At 36.7% G+C, this 20993-nt stretch overlaps 1 protein-coding gene across 16 annotated transcripts in view; it reads right to left on the bottom strand.

Annotated features, from left to right (window-relative positions):
• MIPOL1 (mirror-image polydactyly 1) overlaps positions 1 to 20993 on the bottom strand; it is a 182372-nt gene that overhangs the window by 68311 nt on the left and 93068 nt on the right. For 2 of the 16 annotated variants that reach the window (XM_046941961.1, XM_046941962.1), the window contains exon 10: positions 4 to 150. The exons of the other annotated variants lie outside the window; for them this stretch is intronic. In XM_046941961.1, the coding sequence (XP_046797917.1) occupies positions 43 to 150 (108 nt within the window). In that variant the 3' untranslated portion in view covers positions 4 to 42. The remainder of the gene's footprint in view (positions 1 to 3; positions 151 to 20993) is intronic. 16 annotated transcript variants of the gene reach the window in all.

Here is a 20993-nt window from a genome sequence, read left to right as displayed (position 1 = left end):
TACCTTTCAGAAGAGCTGCCATGTGTTAATATGCCTCCCTCTTCATATTGACTGTAAATGGAGCCTTGGTGAGTGGCTCAGCAAAGATCCTTGGACTAAAGGTGGATGAGTTGATTCCTTCCTTAGTAGAACATTACCAAGGTCATGAGCCTAAGGACAAAGATATATACTATATATATAACTAATGTTACCAGTACACATGCATTGTGATTTAAATTTTTTTTTTTTCTAAACTTCTTTCTAATTGCTGCAGAGGGTGGACCTAAATGAGGGAATGAATCATCTTTGCCCAGGGAAGGAGCTGTTACCTGCTTATTCCTGTTCCTTTTGTTGGAGCCATAGGATCGGAACTGCAGCTGTGAGCAAATATACTTCGTATTTAAAGGAAGCAAGTGCTGCTGGGCATTAGTGGAATCTGTCCAAGCTTTGGTCGAGATACCTCAGCACGACTTAACTGAAAGTTTTCAGAGGGATTCACAGTATGTTACCCATTTTCTAACTGTGCAAGACAAATCCCCTATGTCTAATCTGCAGAAGTACTGTACAATCACAGCTGCAACTGAAGTCTATGGGGGACAGAACATAAATACTATATAATGTCCACACGTCAGGCCTGATAGGAAATTACTGAAGGCTTGATCTACGCTAAAAACAAGAGGCAAATTAAAAGGTAAGCGCCTATCTACAGAGATCAAAAGTGAGAAAGCTTATTTCCAGTATTATCTGCCTGTCATCCAGGCCTGAAAAGAAACAGATTTTGATCTGTGAAACAGTCTATCAATGAAGGGAGGGACTGTATGAACAGGATGGCCCACACCACACAAGTAGGAGGCTAATCTTCTCAGTTGGAAACTAGCTGGAGCAGCCGGGATATTAAGTCAGCAACACAAGGGGAGGTTATTTGGAAGGCAAATGAGGTACATGCTCAAATTCAGCACCTAACAAGAAAGTTGAACCAATGTGGCAAAGAATATAATGAAAAGAATCTTTTTATTGATCCTAGAGATCTATTTAAGAGGAGGAAATTCTCATTGATGGGAATAAATTTATGTAACCAGCATTACTAAAATCATCTGGTGAACAACTAGAAAAATAGTAAAAAAACCAACCTGATGCCTTAAAAAATAAGACCCGTACCATTATTCTTTTTACAATGATCTGTAGCACAGAACCACAGTTCTTGAACACATACAGGTCAATATGCTAACTAATACAAATAGAGACTTGCTGACTAGCTAATCTAATTAGGGAATGGAACAAGCTTTTCTTCAGTACCTATCTGTAATATCTGAAAAGAAAACTAATGACACTATAGGGGACTTTGGTTTAGGGGACATATGCTGAAAGTACTCGGTGGTCAACTATATATATATATATGTATATATATATAAATCGTTATACACTTTCAAAAATCATATATTTTTTATCAGCATGATACAATCTGTATCTCCTTATAACACAAGAGATGTTAATCACTGTACTGGAGATTTATGTAGGTCACTCCACAAGTAATGCCTCCTACTTATTTCCATGGAATCTACAACAGCTCAAAAAAAGCACAATAATGTCACGAGTCACTACTTGATAGAGCAAATTCTCAGCTACAAAAGTCTATTTTTTCAACATAGCCACTGCCATTAGATTGCAAGCAGCACTTCTAATTATCTGCACCAGTGGAGGTGAGCACTATCGTTGCCACTACTGCTGAAATGCAACATCCACTGCCTCACTGTGCTCACGTCCACTGGTTGGTCTCCATCAAAGTTCAGCAAGCACTGATAAATGTCAATGGGTGCCATTTTTTCTGTGTGGAGGAATTCAACTCCGCACCTTTGCTTCATCCACTCTTCCATGTCAGACACCATTTTGTCAGACTGCCCCTCTGCTGCCATCTGTTGCATGGCAACAAGTAATGAAATATTGGTGGGAAGGTTCAACCTCTACTGCCATACCACCAGCATCTGCCTCTGATGTTGTGAGCCAGTATCACAAAACAGGAGGCATATGTAGCTACATACATTTTTACACAGAATTAATAAGCACTTTTCCCTAGCTATTTAAGAAGGAAAGCTTTTACAGATCATGACAGTTTTCAATTCAGGTGTTGGAAGGTTGTTAGAGAAGATCCCTGTTTGGATAATGTTTGGTTTTAATCAATTTTAAAATACTAAGACATTCCTGAAAAAAAGAAAAAAAAAAAGGAAAAAAAAAAAAAAAGAAGATGAGTGGGATAAAAACTGGGCCAAATAATTGAAAACATTGGATTCAGCTAATACAGAATTTAATGAAAGAATATAATTACTCCCAGTCAACGTATTTTTGTGTAAAATAGGTCCTGTCAAATAAATGTGATTTCTCCCTTTGATGAGATTAGAAGCAGATGTCATAAAAAGATTTGTCAGGCTTTGACTTATTATCACATAGCTGTCTGATTAAAAAAAAAAAAAAGAGCAAAATGCATCATCAACAAAACTTTCCCTAAGTGGATTCAGAGTGGGCCAACAGCTAGAAAAAACAAAACACCAAAACTCTGTGTTCCAAGATGCATTCATAACTGAATAATATGAAGATACCTCTAAGATTGCATGGGTATCAGTACTAGGCATGCATGTATTCAACGTATTCTTCAATTACTTGGAACCAGATAAACATGGCTACTAATGTTAATGAACAAACAAGTAAGAAAATAATGATAAAGCAATGTTCTGGGTCAATTGATAATGAGGTGTATTCAAATTGAATGTATTTTAATAAAACCCAATACAAAATTCTCAGTCTAAGAACAGTGGACACAGTGCACACTTACAGAAAGGGGAATCACATTCTGAAAAGCACTGACTGTGAATAAGACCTCGGACTTTGGTACATGGTGACAATGTAATGCTGTGGAAAAACTGGTACAGGTGCAACCTTTAGGTGTATGTATAGCAAAACAGCAATTATGTCTATGAGGGAATTAGGGTGATTTTACTATATGCATTCCTCTGAGGAACAGTGCTACAAAATGCATCCTCTTTTTCTTAGAAATGGGTTCTGGGATTGGCCTTAAATGCTAGGAATTTATGAATTATAAATGTTCCAGTGGGTAACATCTTGTACGTCTCAAATAGTTCTGAAAACTCTGGATAGTTTTGACCTTAATTTCTTCACACCCTGGCTTCCACAAGAAACACAAATAAAGTGTTCCTACAGGAATACAAGGTATAGTTGTTTATTAAACCTTTCATTCTTATAACACTGAATATTACAGAAAATCCCCATGATCGTTACTCAAAATTCTGTTTTCAGGGAAAGGTTTGAACAGTATCCAGTCAACAAGAGATTGGCACACATAATGAACAAAGAAGATAAAAAAAATATATTGATTGGCTGTTCTCTGGATACGGTGTGAAGCAGGAATGCTGTGAAATAAAGCACACATGATCCTGTAATGAAAAATGTTAACACACAGTTTCAGGGGAAAGGGAAATAAATGAAGACGCTCCCTTTAGAAATGCCAGAACTGATGTTAACTCCTCATTAACTGGCTAACTCAGTGTAACTTTTGGCATGCATAGCAAACAACATACCAGAATTGTACGTGTATAAAATATTCATAACAATTGTCTAAACTGTTCTTAAAAGGACAAACGTTCTGACAAACAACTTTGCGGAAAGCCAGACCATTTGCTTGCCCTATCTTGCACTCCTTAAATCCCCTGCAATTTGTCAACTTTGAATGCAATACTTCTCCAGGGGCTACCAATGAGCTTTTCACATCTTGCTCATGTCATCCATTTTCCGCTTGATTAGTGGGGACCTGAAGTAATCTTTCTGCTTCACAGAACAACTAAAGCCAACATACACGAAAATACCAGTATCTTAGGTACAGCTCTTAGCATGGGACAAAGGTCTTTGAGGATGTTCAGGCTCTTGTTGGTGCAATGAAGTGGCTGAGACAGATGAGGAAGAAACAAACATCCAGGCTGAAAAAAGGGAAGGATAAGTTAGGAGAACAATGAGGGAAGACAAAAGAAAACATTTTTGACACTAGGGAAAAAGAAGAAAGCTGAGTGATGCTGAAGGTATGGTGTAAGATGTGAGAAAGGAGAAGTGATAGCTTGTATGGAAAAATAGAAAAAAAGAACACGAAGCTCAATGTACTCTTTGGATTTAAGACAAAAGATAGAAGGAGCAGAATATAATATGAAAATAAAAATTAAATGAAATAGTTTTTCATGTCCTACTGTCTTTTATCAAATTTTCTGAAATCTTTTTTTTTTAATCTTTATGTTTTGAAGTATTTGCATAAGGAAGATACATCTAAAAAGCTCTTAATATTGAGATATTAAAACGATTATTCTCCTACAAAATATTCCAAGTACCACAAAATAATTTCTTTTTAACTGTTGTAAAAATACAAAAAAATAATTCCTTAAATAATTTTCCGGGTCAGAAATTACACTGAATGAGTCCTTCAGCATAGAAGTGGATGAATTTAAAACTATGAGAGGTGGCTTTGGTGCCAGCATCTTTTCAACATCAACTTAATTCTAGTACCACCACTTAATCTCTACTGCTCCCCACAAAACTGCCAGAGATCAGCTGATATTCATGCTATTAAAAAACTAATGAGAAGTGTAGATTTTAATTTGATAAGTTAAAAACTCTTCATGTCTAAATGTCATCACTTTAAATGTAGCATAAAAAGAGCAGCAGAGAGAAATGATTGAAGCTCTGCACTATGCTCGATAGATTTAAATTCGCAGTTGTACTGCTACATACAGCACTTTGAAATATAGAAGAAAAAACTAAAAAGCTGACATTAAAATATTTATAAATCATTGGAGGAAAAGGACCTCTTTACAAATATGCAAACCAAGTTAGTTCTGTACTTGCAATACTAAGGAAGCCTTGCCCGATATTTCAACCTCTCTCTCTTACACCTTCCTTATATTACCTTTCCTCATAATAAAATCCTCATATTCCTTCCAATTTTCTCATTGAATTCTTGGATTCTACCTGTATATAGCATTTTATTACATACCTACTGTTCAGCCTACAACTCCTATTTAACCCCTACTTACCTTTTTCTTTCATCATTTATTTAGTAGTTATCTATTGCTGCACAGCTGTCTCCTGCTAAATGGTAATAACTGTTGATAAAGTTCTTTTCATGTCTTCCTCGAGCAGTACACTGAGAGAGAGAATCCTCTTAGGGATCCAACTATTATTCTTCTGTCAGGTTTGGCTGAAAAAAGCTAAAAGTCCTAACATAAAAACTAAAGACTGCATAACCATATATGCCACATTTTTTTAGGAAATGGCTAAACACAGCCTGCTTCTTTGAAAATCCTCTTTTTTCTCCTCTATTAGAATTAACTTAGAGCATTTGCATGAAGTATACTCTTGAGAAATCATTTCTATCCAGAAGAGGCTGTGATCTAAAAGCCACGAATGGCTTCCAGTCAAATTGGTACACATTAAAAGAACAGAACAATGAAAGGTCACCAAGAAGATGAAGATGAGCCTCACATTTGCAAACTTGGACATATTTAAACAATTGTTTCACATACACTGTATAAACTATTGCTGCAAACACAGACATAAATGTAGAGCATATGTGAAACTACTTCATTTTCTTCTTGTTCAGAGTCTTTGTTTGACTGAAAAATGAATAATGTAGATCTTGTTTTTTGAGTTTTTACAATGAGTGAAAGACCCATAGCTTTTAGAAATTACCTTTATATATATACACACACACATACACACACACACACATATATATATACACACATACACATATATAGTAAAGATTCTGCAGGTGGCAACCACCCTGAGAAGATCAGATACAGGAGACGATGTATCAGGTTGCTAAGAAAGCAGCTTTCCCAAATCAAGGACGGAATGTAGAAACCAAATCCACTGTATGACATTTACAAATAAGAATGAAGTGCTTTGCAAATCTCATATATTGACATATATTAGAAACAAGACAAATAAATTGGTTTATCTCAGACTGCACCTTCAAAAAGAACAGATGAGACAACAACCATAGTCCATGCTGAACCAGATACACAAAGCTTCTGCTATGCTGCCTGACACTTGCACACTCTTCTGAAGATGTGATATCTACAAGAAAGGCAGAGATGATGCCAAAGCTGATAAACACGTATCTTACCTATAAGATACCCACCCCAGACCAGGAAGGAATAACGTGACTTAAGCAAAATGGTTACAGCAATCTTGCTAGCACACCTGCCTTGTCTAAACTGAAGGGTAATCTATGATATTTAGGTTCTAGCAATATATCCAAGATCTGTCGTATCAAAGCCTGTACCAAATCAAACCTGCATTAAGTCACTCAAGCAAACTTTTAAAAAATTCATCTTAGGAAAGGAGGACCATGAAGAGTGTCTTGCTTGGTGCAAATCTTTATTGAAAGAACAATCTCTCCCTGAAATACTTCCTGAGACAGAAACCATAGCCATTAATTATAGTGACAGCAATTCTGTGTGGAATACTTGCCCTTGGTTTTTCAAAACCAGCTCTAGACAACCCAAAAATGTCATTAGGCTTTTGGATGAAACCATTTGGATCAAGTCTTGAGGCAAATTCCACAATAAATTTAGGCATAACACAAGGAGCAAGCAAAGGATGCACTGTTGAGTAAGAAACAAAACAAAACTGCATTGTGCAACTTCTGTATTTTGCCTGTATTTGACCCTTTTAGGCCTCATTTCCTTCAGAAAGAAGACCTTCTCAATATTGATGCGATCCAGTATAAGGAATAGGAAAAGTGCAAAGCCCAGTAAATTTAAGAAGGACCCCAGGAAACTGCTTTGTGGATTCACTGCAAGTGCCCAGACAAGCTCTTCTTGAGAGTCTATATAAAACAGTGAGATGATAGGTATCAACTGTTGCAATCAGTAGCACACTAACACTGTTATGGTCAAGATTAGAGAACCTGTGTGTGGCTGCAATCACTTTGTGTATACATTCCCAAAGATGACAATTGGTCTATTGCTTAAAAAATTATGGCTTTTCTTCGATGGCTGATTCTGCCTTATATCTGTAATGAATCTGTAATGACTCTGTGGCATTTCACAGATATTTTAATGTCATAAAACCTTGAATGAAAAACAAGAATGACTTATTAGACAGAATCCACCCTAAGACACTGGGAGGAAACAATAAATAGCTTTTGATCTTTCTAATTCTAGGTAGAACCATTTCCTGACTGTTATAAGGATGAAGCAGAAAGTTAGGAAACTTCTGCACCAGAATCTCACAACAGTACTTGAAGTGATGGGGGAGAGTAAATTCTGAGTATGCTAACAACTCAGGAGCCTGAATTACACTGAATAAAAAAGGGAAGTTAGTGAAAAAGAGAAAAAAAAAAAAAGAAGAAGAAAAGGCAGAATAATAGAATAATTCACTTAAGACTGCATTCTTCAGCTGTGTAATTAAATCCTATCACCAAAATCCAGAAATGCACATGTAGATTTAACCAGACTGAGAGTCTACGGAGTGAAGTAACACAGCTACAACATGACAGAGTTAACAAGCCATGGTTTTATCCTGTTTGGACATCAGTTTTATAAAGCTTCCTCCTCACTGTAGTTTCAAAGAACAAATCAATGCAGCAAGATGAAGCACAAACTGAATACATGTATTTTTAAAGACACTCAAGTTTTAACCGATAGGAAACTGCAGTCTTTAATTTTGCTCTTATTTAACTATCAGCTTTTACATGGAGCAAAGAGTAATTTTAAGAGGTCAGAAAATGACCAACCTATTTAGAAGTGCCGAGACAGCTCAAGATGGGTACTTAGTGAGATTCAAAAGATGTGAGTTAGGTACTACTAAAACTCATAAGAAAGAGGCACCTAAACCATGGAGACTCATTTTGAATATTAGCTCCCCATCTGCCTCTCTCTTATCAAGACAGCAGAGGTGGCTGTTTTGCTGCACAGCACATAGGAGATCATTCTAGGGCAGTCTCTTGGTTTAATCAAAGTGCCTAATCCAGAGAGAACTGGCCAGTTCCCACTTTGCTCTGTTGAGATGTCAGGAAAAGAAAACCTAAGTTTTGTGGAGAGTTCCACAAAAAAGCCCACAACATAGTAATTATGAGGCAGACATATTTCTGCAAACAGGAATGTCATACGTATCATTTGAAGCAAAAAGGCAGATAAGGTGCTAAATCAGTTGAAAATATTTCCAAATACTGGAAGGAGGTATTTATTTGCAAGAAAATTAGTAATTTTTTGTATTATTTTTACAACTAAACTAATTAAAAAACTCCAGTAAGTTAAAGCTACTTTTGTTAGGAAATAAACGACCAATGAGATTAAAAAAAAAATAAAAAAGGCTTAATAGATAAGGGAAAAAAAAGTCTTAGCACAATCTGATAGACTAGCAAATTTAGAAAAGTTCCACATGTTTTCAGCTTGGCTCAAAAACGCAGTTAATGATTACCTGCATAACAAGAGATTTATCTGTCTTTTTTTGCTTTCTTTTTTTTTCTGCATGTGTGTTGCAAAGGCACCACAGCCACACAGCAGGTCTGTCTGTGCCATTCTTAGGCCACTTTCAGGCCGATTGAGAAAAGCTGGAAGGTAAACACAGGTGTTCTAAAACTGGAGCCGCTGTCACGGACAACCACAAACACCCTTAACTCTGATGTGGGAACGCCTCTTTCCCGCCCTCTTTTTTTTAAAGCATTGCCCCAAAAGAACATGTCAAATGTTTCACCTTTCACCACCTCAAAATTACTTGAAGCTTATAGCATTGTTTGGAAAATCTCGAGCAAAGAGGTCATTTTTTCATTCTCAGATGGAGCCAACTACAAGTCAGTCCTATAGAAAAGAGCCATTCTATTTCTAATTATTTCATTTTCAGCGTCCACTGATTTACCTGTAAACACCGTGTTTCAAGTTGAACATTTCCTTCCTCAAAATGTAATTCATGCTCCTCATTCTCATGACTCAGGTTCAACGAAAGGCAGCTGGGGATTTTGCAATAACTAAACAAGAGATTTAATCCAGTGGATAAGAGGATAAAAAAACTAAAACAAAAAACACCACCACCACCACAAAACACCAAAAAACCCACCAAACAAACAAAAAAACCCCAGATCCTCCAAACTGAAAGTATGAACCTCGATTTTTTGATTATTGGGCAAGAATACGTACAGAACTGAAAAAGCACTTGCTTTAAAATTAGCTGTTCCAGGAAACAGCATATCCTGTTCAGCAGCCTTGAACTACTGACTAAAGAAAAACCATGGAAAGCAAAAGGTGACCTAATTCCCCAAAATTATGTAGTTAGTCTTCACATATGCAGTCTATGTGAAAAGAAAAAAGGAAGAAAATAGTAATCAAGTGGCAAAAAAGAAACTGCTGCTGCCAGTCACAGTAGCATCCCTGGTGCATTGAGAGATGGTGACAATTGGACTGAATCTACAGCCCCGAAAACACTCCTTGCCTCAAAACACCAATCTAAATATCACAATCTAAATATCACAATCTAAATCCAGAAAAAAATACGAATAGTTTATATGGAAAACTATGTGAGCTTCACAGCTATGTCAACAGTGAACGTGCTGCAGACATATATTTCAGCAATAATATATGTCAAAATTGGGTCTTATTTATTGCAAAGGATGATTTTTCCTGTCAGTCTCTGCCTTCAGATTCCTGAACGATTTTCTTTTTGACATAGATGCTTATACACCCCTGTTTCAAAAGCCAGACACCAGACTGTCTGCGCGTCCTGTACTCTAACTTAAACAAACATGAACTACTTTGTAAGATAGACAGTGCTCATGCACACATTTATTTATGTTAGGACGCAAATAGGATTTTTCTTTTTTCCAGATTTTGTCCAGTGTGGCAAAGAGTCAGTATTATTTATCAAAGAATCTCTCTGAAAGGCCCTGAGCCTCCTCATCCCTTGTTAACTTCCCTGGGCACTCAAAGCCACCCAGTCTCACAGAATAGTCCTCAAAAGATGACTTGCAAAATTAAATTTTACATTAAAACACAGACATTGTTATTCCCCATAGGGTATTTTATGTTCAAATCAGGCAATAGTTTGTATTCTTTATTAAAAGTTTAACCAAGAATACATACAAAACATTTACTGCATCCAGCCAATATAACACAACTGTAATAGTACATTTCTGTACCAACCAGTGTCACTCACAGTGCTATGCATCACCTAACAAATAATTAAATTGCACACATAAGCACACTTAACCTACATCTGCTAAGATTGCAGTAAAGGCCATAAAAAGCAAGTACATTCACAATTTAGCCTCATTTGTTGCTATTTCTAGCCTCTGCATTAAGCACGTAAGACTTGAAAATCATACACCGTTGAAACTATTGCACATAATGGACAAATTAGACTGAACAACATTGTGTATAAATTATCCTGTTTATTGGTTTGCATTAGAAATACTTTACCATCAAAATTGGAAGGATTTATGCTTGGCTGTAATATGAAGCAATAGAGTTTAATTTGATCCATTACAAAAAAAACAACAAAAGTGCATGAATACACTAATGGAGAAAGCCATTAAACATTCTGAAAGCAACAACTCAGAGACAGCTGAAGACAAAGGAAAGAAAAGCTTGTTGAAATAACCTTTCTAAGGGCAAAAATTTCACCCCGTACATAGATGCAGCAATAACAGCGTTATTTACCTGCTGATCTGGGAAGCCTTAGGAAGCATGTTTTAAGCTAACAAACTGGAGTTAGGTGAACTTTATCAAACCACTAACTACCATTAAACAGCAATGATAGATTTATCCCTCAGCACTACAGTGACCTCCTGGCCATAAACTAATTTCTCATTCTTCCAGCCTTTTGTGTTTGAAGTTATTACTCAGTCACAAAAGGGGCTGATTTGTGAAGCAAGGAACATACTCGTACGTTTTGAGAGGCAAGGGACGCTTTCAGCTGCACCTAACTCCAGGAGAAATCACAGACACTCAGCTTTGAGATTTATTATTTGATGCAGCTCTGGAGAGCAACTTCTTTTTTTCTATGCATCTTGAAGAACTGGCAGGAGTTGGATAGTAAGACTGTAAAAAGGTACTAGTAAGCTTTTAACTGTGAAAAATAAGCATTAGTAAATGAAATAAACAACTTGAGAAGCTGACCTTATCTTTTAAGAAACGGGGAAAGAAACCTCTGATTAAAGAATGGGGCCCTGATCCTGCAAGTTTTACTGTGATGAATAATACGTACTCACAGAAGTAGCTTCCTGAGTGAGGTTTACTGGATTAGGCCCCAATTTGTGAAAATGTTGTTTCTGGACTGAGGCATGCTATTTTAACTCTCACGCTGGAATGAAATTTTCAGAGTGGAGCTCTTAAGCTCTGAAGATAGGGGTTAGAATGGGAACAATGAAAGGGTGTGAAATAAGCTGCTGCAGCTACAACGTCAACTTTGCTTGGTAATTTTTTTTAAATTACTAAAGAAAGGAAATATGAAGTCTGATGTCATTTTCTTCAAACATAAACACATCTCAGCAAGACTACAGACTTTTTCTCCTAAAGGATAACTGAAAAAACAAAAATATGAGAAGCAGACATTCCTTCCTGAGGACAAAGTTAATAAAACATTTTATTTGGGAAGTAGACATGATATAATTGGAGTTTGAAGGCGCACTTAGTTCTTCTGCTCTAATGTTTCAAAAAATTTGATAACACTAGTCAAAAGATGTTAAAAATTGTTGTGTGGTCCAACAAGTCACTCAGCAAGAATAATTTTTAAGCAGCTTTTCCTTTTGTTTCAGTTAAAATTAAAATCCATGCTGTGTAATCCTTGGAGTCAATCTGTAATTAAGGGGATTTGAAGAGAGACCACGCACTGCATTAATGATAAAATTTAATATCTGTTTTAATACTCTAACATAAGAAAAAAACCCTAAGCAACATACAAAAGAGCAATCATCTCCCTGTTTTCTGTGAATATAGCATATACACACCATTACTGTGTCTAGTTGCAATGCTATATTTGATGTCAGCTTATTGTTTATAGACCAAATGTTTCAGGATTTAGCATCTACAGAGCTTATAACTGCATCTGCTTGAAAGTTGGCACCTAGATTTAATAGGGTAGATAAACAGATTTTATTTTATCTACTTTGGAAAACGAGTGACTTTGATGTTCCTGCTGTATTGCAACTCCAAACAGAAGTAGCTAGCAGCAGCATTTCCAAGATTTCAGTATTCTTCTCTCAGACTGTATCCTCCAACATCTACTACTCAGCTCAGTTGTAAGAAACAAGAATAGATAACTAACTAAACCAATTTACTTTATGAGATATTCTTAAATATTAGCACATAATGGTCTCCTGGTAGACAGGTTGGCAATGAGCCAGCAGTGTGCCCCGGTGGCCAAGAAGGTCAATTGAATCCTGGGGTGCATTAAAAGGAGCATGGCCAGCAGGCCAAGGGAGGGGATCCTCCCCCTCTACTCTGGCCTGGTCAAGCCTCACCTGAAGTACTGTATCCCAGTTCATGGCTCCCTGGTATAAAAATGACAGGGATCTCATAGAGAGAGTCCAGTAGAGGGCCACAAAGATGATAAGGGGCCTGGAGCACCTCCCCTGTGAGGAAAGGCTGAGCGAACTGGGTCTGTTCAGACTTGAGAAAAGATGACTCAGAGGTGATCTTATTAATGTTAATAAATATCTTAAGTGTGGGAGTCAAAAGGACATGGCCAACCTCTTTTCAGCAAGCTGGGGGGACAGGACAAGGGGAAACAGCCATAAACTTGAGCATAAGAAGTTCTGTACCAATGTGTGAAGGAACTTCATCACAGTAAGGATGACGGAGCACTGGAACAGGCTGCCCAGGCAGGTTGCAGGTTCTCCTTCTCTGGAGACGTTCAAGACCCGCCTGGACGCCTACATGTGCAGCCTGCTGTAAGGGGCCTGCTTTGCAGATGGGTTGGACTCAACGATCTCTAGAGGTCCCTTCCAACCTCTACAATTCTGTGATTCTGTGATAATTAATACATAATTAATTAATAATTAACAGGCTAATAAAAAGTCCAATTACAAAAAAACAACTCTTCAAAATGCAGCTACTTAAAACCAAGTGTATTCAAACTGTTCACACAGTTGTTGAACACTGGAGGCAAACACAGTTTCATTTTTTAAGCTAATAACTGGTATTAAACAGTTCCCTCCTTTTAGGAGATGGAGTGAAGAATTAAAGTACCAGGAAAATAAGGTATTTTAAGATTTATTCATTTTCTTTCTTTTTTTTTTTTTTTTCCCTCAGAGTACTCAGAAGCATGGTTAAAGCAGAGGTGTTCTTAATAAGACTTTGGTTTTGAAAGGTTCTGAAGAGATGTGATAGCTTTCACTGAGAAAGCAAAATAGATTCTTCTAGCGTAGACATCTTTTTCCTATTATGTCTTCTGATCTGAGCTTTTCTGAAAGAACTAGTGAAATACCAGCAAATCTTTACCAGATCGCCCTGTATCTTGCAAAATATATAGTTTATGAAAACAAAATTTGACAGTTTCCACTAATCTCAAAGTACTGTTACAAAAGCCTAAAGATGGGTGGCACCACCTTTAAAGCATCACTCATTTGGCGCCTAGTCCTATTAATGTTCAAGTGCATGTAGAACTCACAAGCTTCTAGATCGAAGTCAGAAAGGCTTTGATTCTCCTCAGAATTTAGTTACGGTAGTTACAATAGGAACTATTAATGTCAGGAGGACTGCTCTCCAGCACAGTCACTGCTACGTAATCAGAATCAGGGTTTAATCTACAAGATTACCTTCATTGTTTGAAAGCCTTGTTCAAATAGTGCCTTTAATGTAAATAATAGTTTAAATTGTATTGATTTTTTAAATTAAGTTCTCGCGATTCTTCAGTGTGTCTGGATAAGATGCATTGAAAGAAAAAAATTCCACGTGCAAATCACAATGCCTTAATAACCCATCCAGCATTTCAAGTATTTCTCTAATACACATACAAACAAGCACCAAAATAAGCAAACTGACTGCTATCCATAAGGAAATGGCAAATTTATAACAGTGAATAGAATCTGAATATTACTAGAAAAACTGGGAAAGATGACCTATGTTCTTGAGCAGAGAAGCAATTTTGAACATGGAAAATCCAGTACAAACCAACACAGTTCAGAAAATAAAGTCCCAGTAGGTTTCTTTATTTATTGAATCTAACTACAAAATGGAATTTGGGTCTTTGAGTTTAAATTTAAAGTTGCAAATTTGTCTGCTTAGAAGTCTAACAAAATCACCAGTTAATTAATATCATTAAAACTACGCTTAAGAAATGTGATATGCACTTATTTACTATTACACAATACCATTTGTTACTTCAGCCAAAGTTTTAAGGCAGCTCTCTTCTAATTTTACCTTTTCATTCCTTTTACTTTGTAAGAAATATTTACCTGATTACTAATGAAAGTGGAATCTTGGAGATAAGATGACAGCAGGCCAAATTCTAGAGGCATGAGATATTGAAGTGTTAATTGAAAAGGTATTTTAAAGGAGAAATCAAACTTTTCAAGTGAATAACTCCTTTTTTTTTTATTTTCATTTTTTTCGCCTATAGAAAAGCCAAAGCGCAGCTGCCAACCCATATCATCAGAGAAGCTGAAGAGGTCTACCAGAAAAGAGATATTACATAATATTTTATGAATAAATATTATTTTTATATTAAATAAATTTAATATTAAATAATATTTTTAAGAATAAAAAGATAAAAGGAAACCCAAGTCCATTTGTTCTTTCTGCTCTTCAAGCAGTTCTTGTAATGACCTGTGTACCGCCAGGATAGAAATACACATCTACTGTACACAAGGAGCACATCTCTTCCCCTTTATGGCCTGAACATGTGAACAGAGTAGTCCACTTTTCCTTAACACCTCTGCACAACCACACACTTAAAAAGGAAAACAGGATTTTGCTCTTATTTGTGGGGAAAAGAATAAGACCCCTACCATCACAAATGCACTTCGGCAATAGACCAAATAAATGGTAATTAAAAAGGAAAGCCAAATCAAATCCTGAGCCTTTCAAGTAAGTGGTAGCTATGAATAAACAGTACTTTCTGGACATTAAGTTCATCTCATTCTAAAACCTAAAGAAGCTTCTCATCTGGGAACAGACTAGGAAAGACTTGCATATTACAGAAGACAGGCAGACAAAGAGGAGTAAACATGCAGCATCCTGGGGCTTCTGAATCAAATTTAGTCTACAAAAACATATTTAGACCCAATGGTTCAATGTCTTCCTGTGACATTTATCTCTCCTTCTACTCCGACCAGTACTTTTCATGATCACTTGCTAGTCCCCTAGTTCTGAACAGAAACTTGGATAAATTTATAAAGACAAAAGACCACCTCTGAGTAAGTACATAATTTTCTAAAATATTTATACTGATCCGTTATCACATCCCTGGTTTCCTCTAGCCAAGATCTAAAGTAGATTCTATAAATTCTAAGAGGCGTTTTAGATAAGAGGGTCATGGATGGGTCAGAGCAAGACCTTTGCTATTTGATGACCCTGTAGCTTGCCTTTTGCACAAGAGCTTAGGTTACTACCTTTTATACATTTTATTGAGACAAATAACTAGCATGTCATCATGCACTCAGGCTCATGATTTTGTTTACAGTTGTTGTTCAAACAAAAGAGGATCATTTTCCTGTGCAGCATATTAAAAAAAAAAGACTGTTAAGTAGGACACTGAAAAAATGGCCGAAAATTAAGATTTATCATACTTCCTGTGTGATAAATACGATGTGAATATGATTTCATATGTATGAAGAAATAATTTTCACAAAATAAAAAATTACACATGACAATATCACTCCTCCCCTCTATTCATTGAATCTAGTATCTTGCCCCCAGCATCTTTTAATTCTAAGCCCCTCTGAAAAGGGAAATAATAACAATTGCTAAATATTTTTGGTACTTGCTTTGCTTTATGACAGTACTACACTGATACATCTTTGAAAACTTTATCAATGTAAGTCTTAATATGGGATGTTGGGAGTATTTCTTTTATTCTTGCACGCTGTTAAGCCACAGTGTGCAGTTACAGAACTATAAGTCAACTGAAAGTTAAAGAGAATATTAAGAGAAACTAATGCTGAAAGGTTCTTTAGACATTCCAGGAAATGGTTACTACTTTATGTGTGAAATAGCTTCAGATTAAGAATCTCTCAACTAAAGAGATCGAGTAGAATGTACAGTACTGGATGCACAAGAGGATGTTCAGACTGGGCATCAGGAAATATTTGTTTACCATGAAAGTGGTCAGACACTGTGCCTCATGGCTCAGGCCTGTTAGTATTCAAGAGGCATTTGGACAATTCCCTTTATAACTTAACTTTAACACCGCTGCTTAACTTTTGCTTAGCCACGAAATAGTCAGGTAGTTGAACCAGATGATCTCTGAAGGTCTCTTCCAACTATTCTGTTATTCTATTCTATTTCATTCCATTCCAAGTTAGGGAATACATTTTATAGTACTGGAAAGTGGCAAATGAAGGAGGGAGACTAGTTTTCTGACAGAAAGTCTGACACTGCGGGCCTCGTGACTGCTTTACAATTAGATTAACATATGCCCTTCATTTTTGATCCATGTAATCTTGAAATGAAGCTCCATACAAGAGAGAAAGTGAAAGATTTTTTTTTTATAGCTGTTTGAAGTACAGCAATATGACACCGACTTAGTCATTAAAAACGTTCACAGTAGTACTACTATTGACGTATTATTGGGCAGAAAGAAAGAAAAGTGAACCCATGACTAGAGTGAATAACTGCCAGTGATGGCAATGAAGCTCATTGTTACAGTTAATGGAATTTTTGTAACAACTCATCTCTCCATATGAGTAGCTTTTCTAACACTTGTGGTTTCTACAGCATCTGTTTTGCTTATGTATCAGATTCTTTGATTCTAATTTACAAGATACTGATGAATTTTGTTGTATTTTAGACCACATTTTATTGTAATGGATTTAAGGCATGAATGTCACTTCTATGGAGATAAGGAGCAAAAGGCCATGCAGCTAGCTTTCTTGAAGATGCTTCACAGAATCACAGAATTGTAGGGATTGGAAGGGATCTCAAGAAATTATCAAGTCCCACTCTTAGTTTGTTCCATCTTCTACAACTTCAGAAGGTCAGCTTATTTTAGTACAAGTATTTCTGGAATACATATACCTGAGATCTGTCCCAGATGCATATATTACTCAAGTTTTGAGGTACTTTGACACAATTCATTGTACTGCAAGACCAAGCGGCCTCATCATTGAGCAAGGATGAAACTTCTAGGAAGGTGATCAGATAGTTATCAAGAGAATCAACCAGAGGAAATGGAACCCATTCTAATAGCAGGAAAAACTGGTATTCGAAAGGGCAAATTATTTGCAAAATACTAAGTTACTATAAAATGTGCAGATGCACAAATACAGAACAGTTGAATGAAATGAAAACCATGGATGAGAGGGCTTTGTCATTAAGAGTCACAAAAGTCTACTGTCATGAAAGAGATGATTTGTTGCACACAGGAAGTGAGGACATGGAAGCACTCCAGATGAATGGGAGAATGATCATCAGATTTAGAATAACATAAAACCTATATATTGCATACTAAGTACCTGCTGCATTCATCAGAAATAAGTAATACTGATTGACCTAGCGGGAAGACAATTTCTACCTATAAGATGAAACACTCCTCCCCCAAAAAAGATTCAGCCAAGAGATTTGAATGACCAATTCATTCCCCATTGACAAAGGGACATCTATAATGTATACAAACAGTCTGTTGATGTTTAAGATTGTCAAGGGTAATCTGATGCCAAGATAGATTTGAAGTCCATAAAATAAAAGGCAACAGAACTCTAGTGGAATTCTAGTGGAGCAGATGAAAGCTGATCCCAAACACAGTGTAAATGAGTAATGAATTCCTTAATGCTTAGAACTAAATCAAAGTTCAATAAACATATCTGCTTTGGTTAGAGATGTTCAGCATCTGTTAACAGAAAAGAAGGAAGACAAACTCATCAGGTAAGGTGAGCAAACTCTTTTAGCCAAGATGCTATTTGTTCAGTTTGTCAAGACACAGTGCCATTTTTGTGCAGCTGCTTACAGGCAATAAGAAGGGCAATAAGAAGCATTCTAAAATTACACAAGATATACATTGCTTTTGAAAAGTATAACTAAATTAGACAGATGAAACTTTTCTCAGATTCATTTTTCAGACAAATATTGTTTTCCCAAAAAACATCCACTATGTGCTGTTTGCTTTAATCCATGTGCTACTTTGCTTTAAAACAGTTGTGACAGACTTGAAGTCACCATAAGAAACACCACTGTTTGGTCTTCTTTCATTTGAAAAGAGTCCAAGAAATCCTTAGTTACTGCTGTGAAGAGAACAATGTACACACATGCTGCCTTGCTAGACAGTGCTGTCTGGGAAAGGAAAGCCTTACAGATACAGAGAGGTGGCACAACCAGTGCAACTGATGAAGCAAAGAGAACGCCGGTACATCTGTTTGTTTCCTTCAGTTTGGAAACAATCCAACACTTGAACAGGTTCAAAATTTTGTTCTGCAGTGATGTCTTAGCAAACCAAGAACAGAACAGACTACTGCCTTCTATCCACAGCCCTGCAAGAAAGATGGCCACTTAAAGACACTCGCTGAAAATCATGTAAATATAGATGTTATCAACATCACTTCTCTTAAGCCAGGCATATAATGTTTCATACAAATCAGATTTATCAGACTCTAGGTACTTGTGTTTCTAAAGGGATCCTGGATGACTCCACTTTCAGTGAATGGCAAGCATCTCATCATTTATTTCCAATCGAGGAACATATTGTATTAACTTATTCTACATTTAAGCAATTACTGTAATTTACAGATACTGCTAAACTATGCAAACTAAGATATTTTCACAGATGAATATAAATATCTCTCAGTCCAAAAACATCAGTTACCAGATGGGAAGATACTGTCATTAAGAATGGGGATGCCACTCTTGAACAACTCTTCCGTCAAGATCTGCCTAACTAAAGCCTACCAGCCCAAATGGCTACAAAAACTATTAGCAAAACCAGCAATGGAAAATGAAAAGAGCAAACCATTTATAAACTTAGCTTTTTGACTCGTGTTAAAAAATACATGCTAAACTAGCCACTTTTATCTTGAAAGGGATACACATAATCAAACTGCTAGACTTTAAATATATGACAGCAGATGAAGGAAAAATATCTGGCTGTGGATCTCAGGATCTGGGTTGACCAGAGGATCAGGTTATAACATCTAGCTCAAAGGAACTGCAAGACTGAAGGAAACTTCAAATGGCCATTTCTGAAGACCACTCAACCAGTTCTCACAGGTTTTTCCACTGGGATTGAAGGGGAACGCCTGTTACTGTAGGATCCTATGTTATTTTTGACCACTCCATATACACAGATAACTGGGCTGGGTGTCAGAATTCTGTAGCAATAGCTGTAGGAGACACTATAACATCAGCAGAAAGGAGCACAGAAAATGAATGTCCAAGTAGAACATGGGCAGAATCACTTCTGTTGGAGTTGTACATGACCTCATCATATATAAAATGATGCACCAGCTTATACTGAGATCCACATACATGTTTAGTACTGCTTAATTACGCCAGCCACAAAGTGACTAATTATGTTTCTAGCATGGATAAGAGCTGAGCAGACCTGGGCCTAACCATAGTGACAACCCTTAAGACCTTGTGATTCAGCATTTTGGGTGCAGCACAAGCAAAGGCTCTGCTCAATAGCAATTAAGATCGCAACTCTACCTATTCTGTGTGCTAAGTATCTCGGAAGCAGCAATCAAAGAAAAACATTTGTGTGTTCTTATCCAGATTGTAAGCAGAGCATTCCAAATTTTAGTAGGTCTTGTATTTGAATTTCCACTACATTCTTAAAAGCAATGACTATTTGAACTTCAGCAAACTTTCACACTAAAAAATTATTAGTGATCTCATACACTTCATAACAGTTTTGCTGCCAGAGCAGCAAACTTGTCACTCAAAAATCCCAGGTATTTAAATGAGTGCACACATTGTTACTGGGTAGCTACTGGAGACTTCAGTGAATGTATTAAGTAGTTTTATATGAACTGACATGGACAGCTCTCCTGAAGAAGGAAGAAGAGAAGCAGCAGCTTTCTTAAGTGGAGCTCCTGATACCACTCTCACACAAACTTAGTGATTGCAGCTTGCTTTGATAAACCTTCTAGTATTTTATCTGCATATAAGTTACTGGACGTGTAGCACAAAAAAACTTTCAGGATTAGTTATAACAATGTATTATTTGCTGGATGAAACCTCCAAGAAGCTATTCTTATTCCTCCTGAAATGTTCCTGAAGCTTCAGAAAAATAGGTACAGATCATAAACAAATGTTAAGAGGAAGAATGCAACTCATCACACTGAGCACCAGATCTGCAGTTTTGTTTTCCTCCTTTTCTGCTTCCAAGATGCCACCTCCACCCTAGTCTTCAAACACACCTATAAATTTATTTGCAGATAGGGTAGCAGTCCATTTCATTTTTAGTAACACAGTACATCCAGAACAAAAAGCACAGTTGCTGTAGGATTGACTCTAGAGAGCAAGCTCTCAAACTGAGCTTTCTTAGGCTGATATTCACTGCTAGATATGGAGGGAAATGTACATATGGTTGGAGAGCTCACAGCAAAATGAATGAGAAATGGCTGGCTTACTCAACAGATGTATACTGGTGAGTTGTTTCATTAAAAAAAACAAAACAACCCAACAACTCTGAGGCAAATACAAAATTTTAAATCATCTTTTGCCATATGGCTGTCTAAGAGTAACACCAGGTCAAGAGGATGATTAACTGTAAGTTAGTTTTAAATTTAGGAGAGCAAGATCTAGTTTCACTGTAGACTACAGTCTGGACAAAGGTCTAATAGCCACTTCCCTACTAGATAATGGAGCTAT

This window comes from Gallus gallus, chromosome 5 (genome assembly GCF_016699485.2).
Source record: "Gallus gallus isolate bGalGal1 chromosome 5, bGalGal1.mat.broiler.GRCg7b, whole genome shotgun sequence".
In the NCBI taxonomy this organism is placed as follows: domain Eukaryota; kingdom Metazoa; phylum Chordata; class Aves; order Galliformes; family Phasianidae; genus Gallus; species Gallus gallus.
Note: the sequence above shows the minus strand (reverse complement) of the source record. Positions and strands in the feature narration are given on the sequence as shown.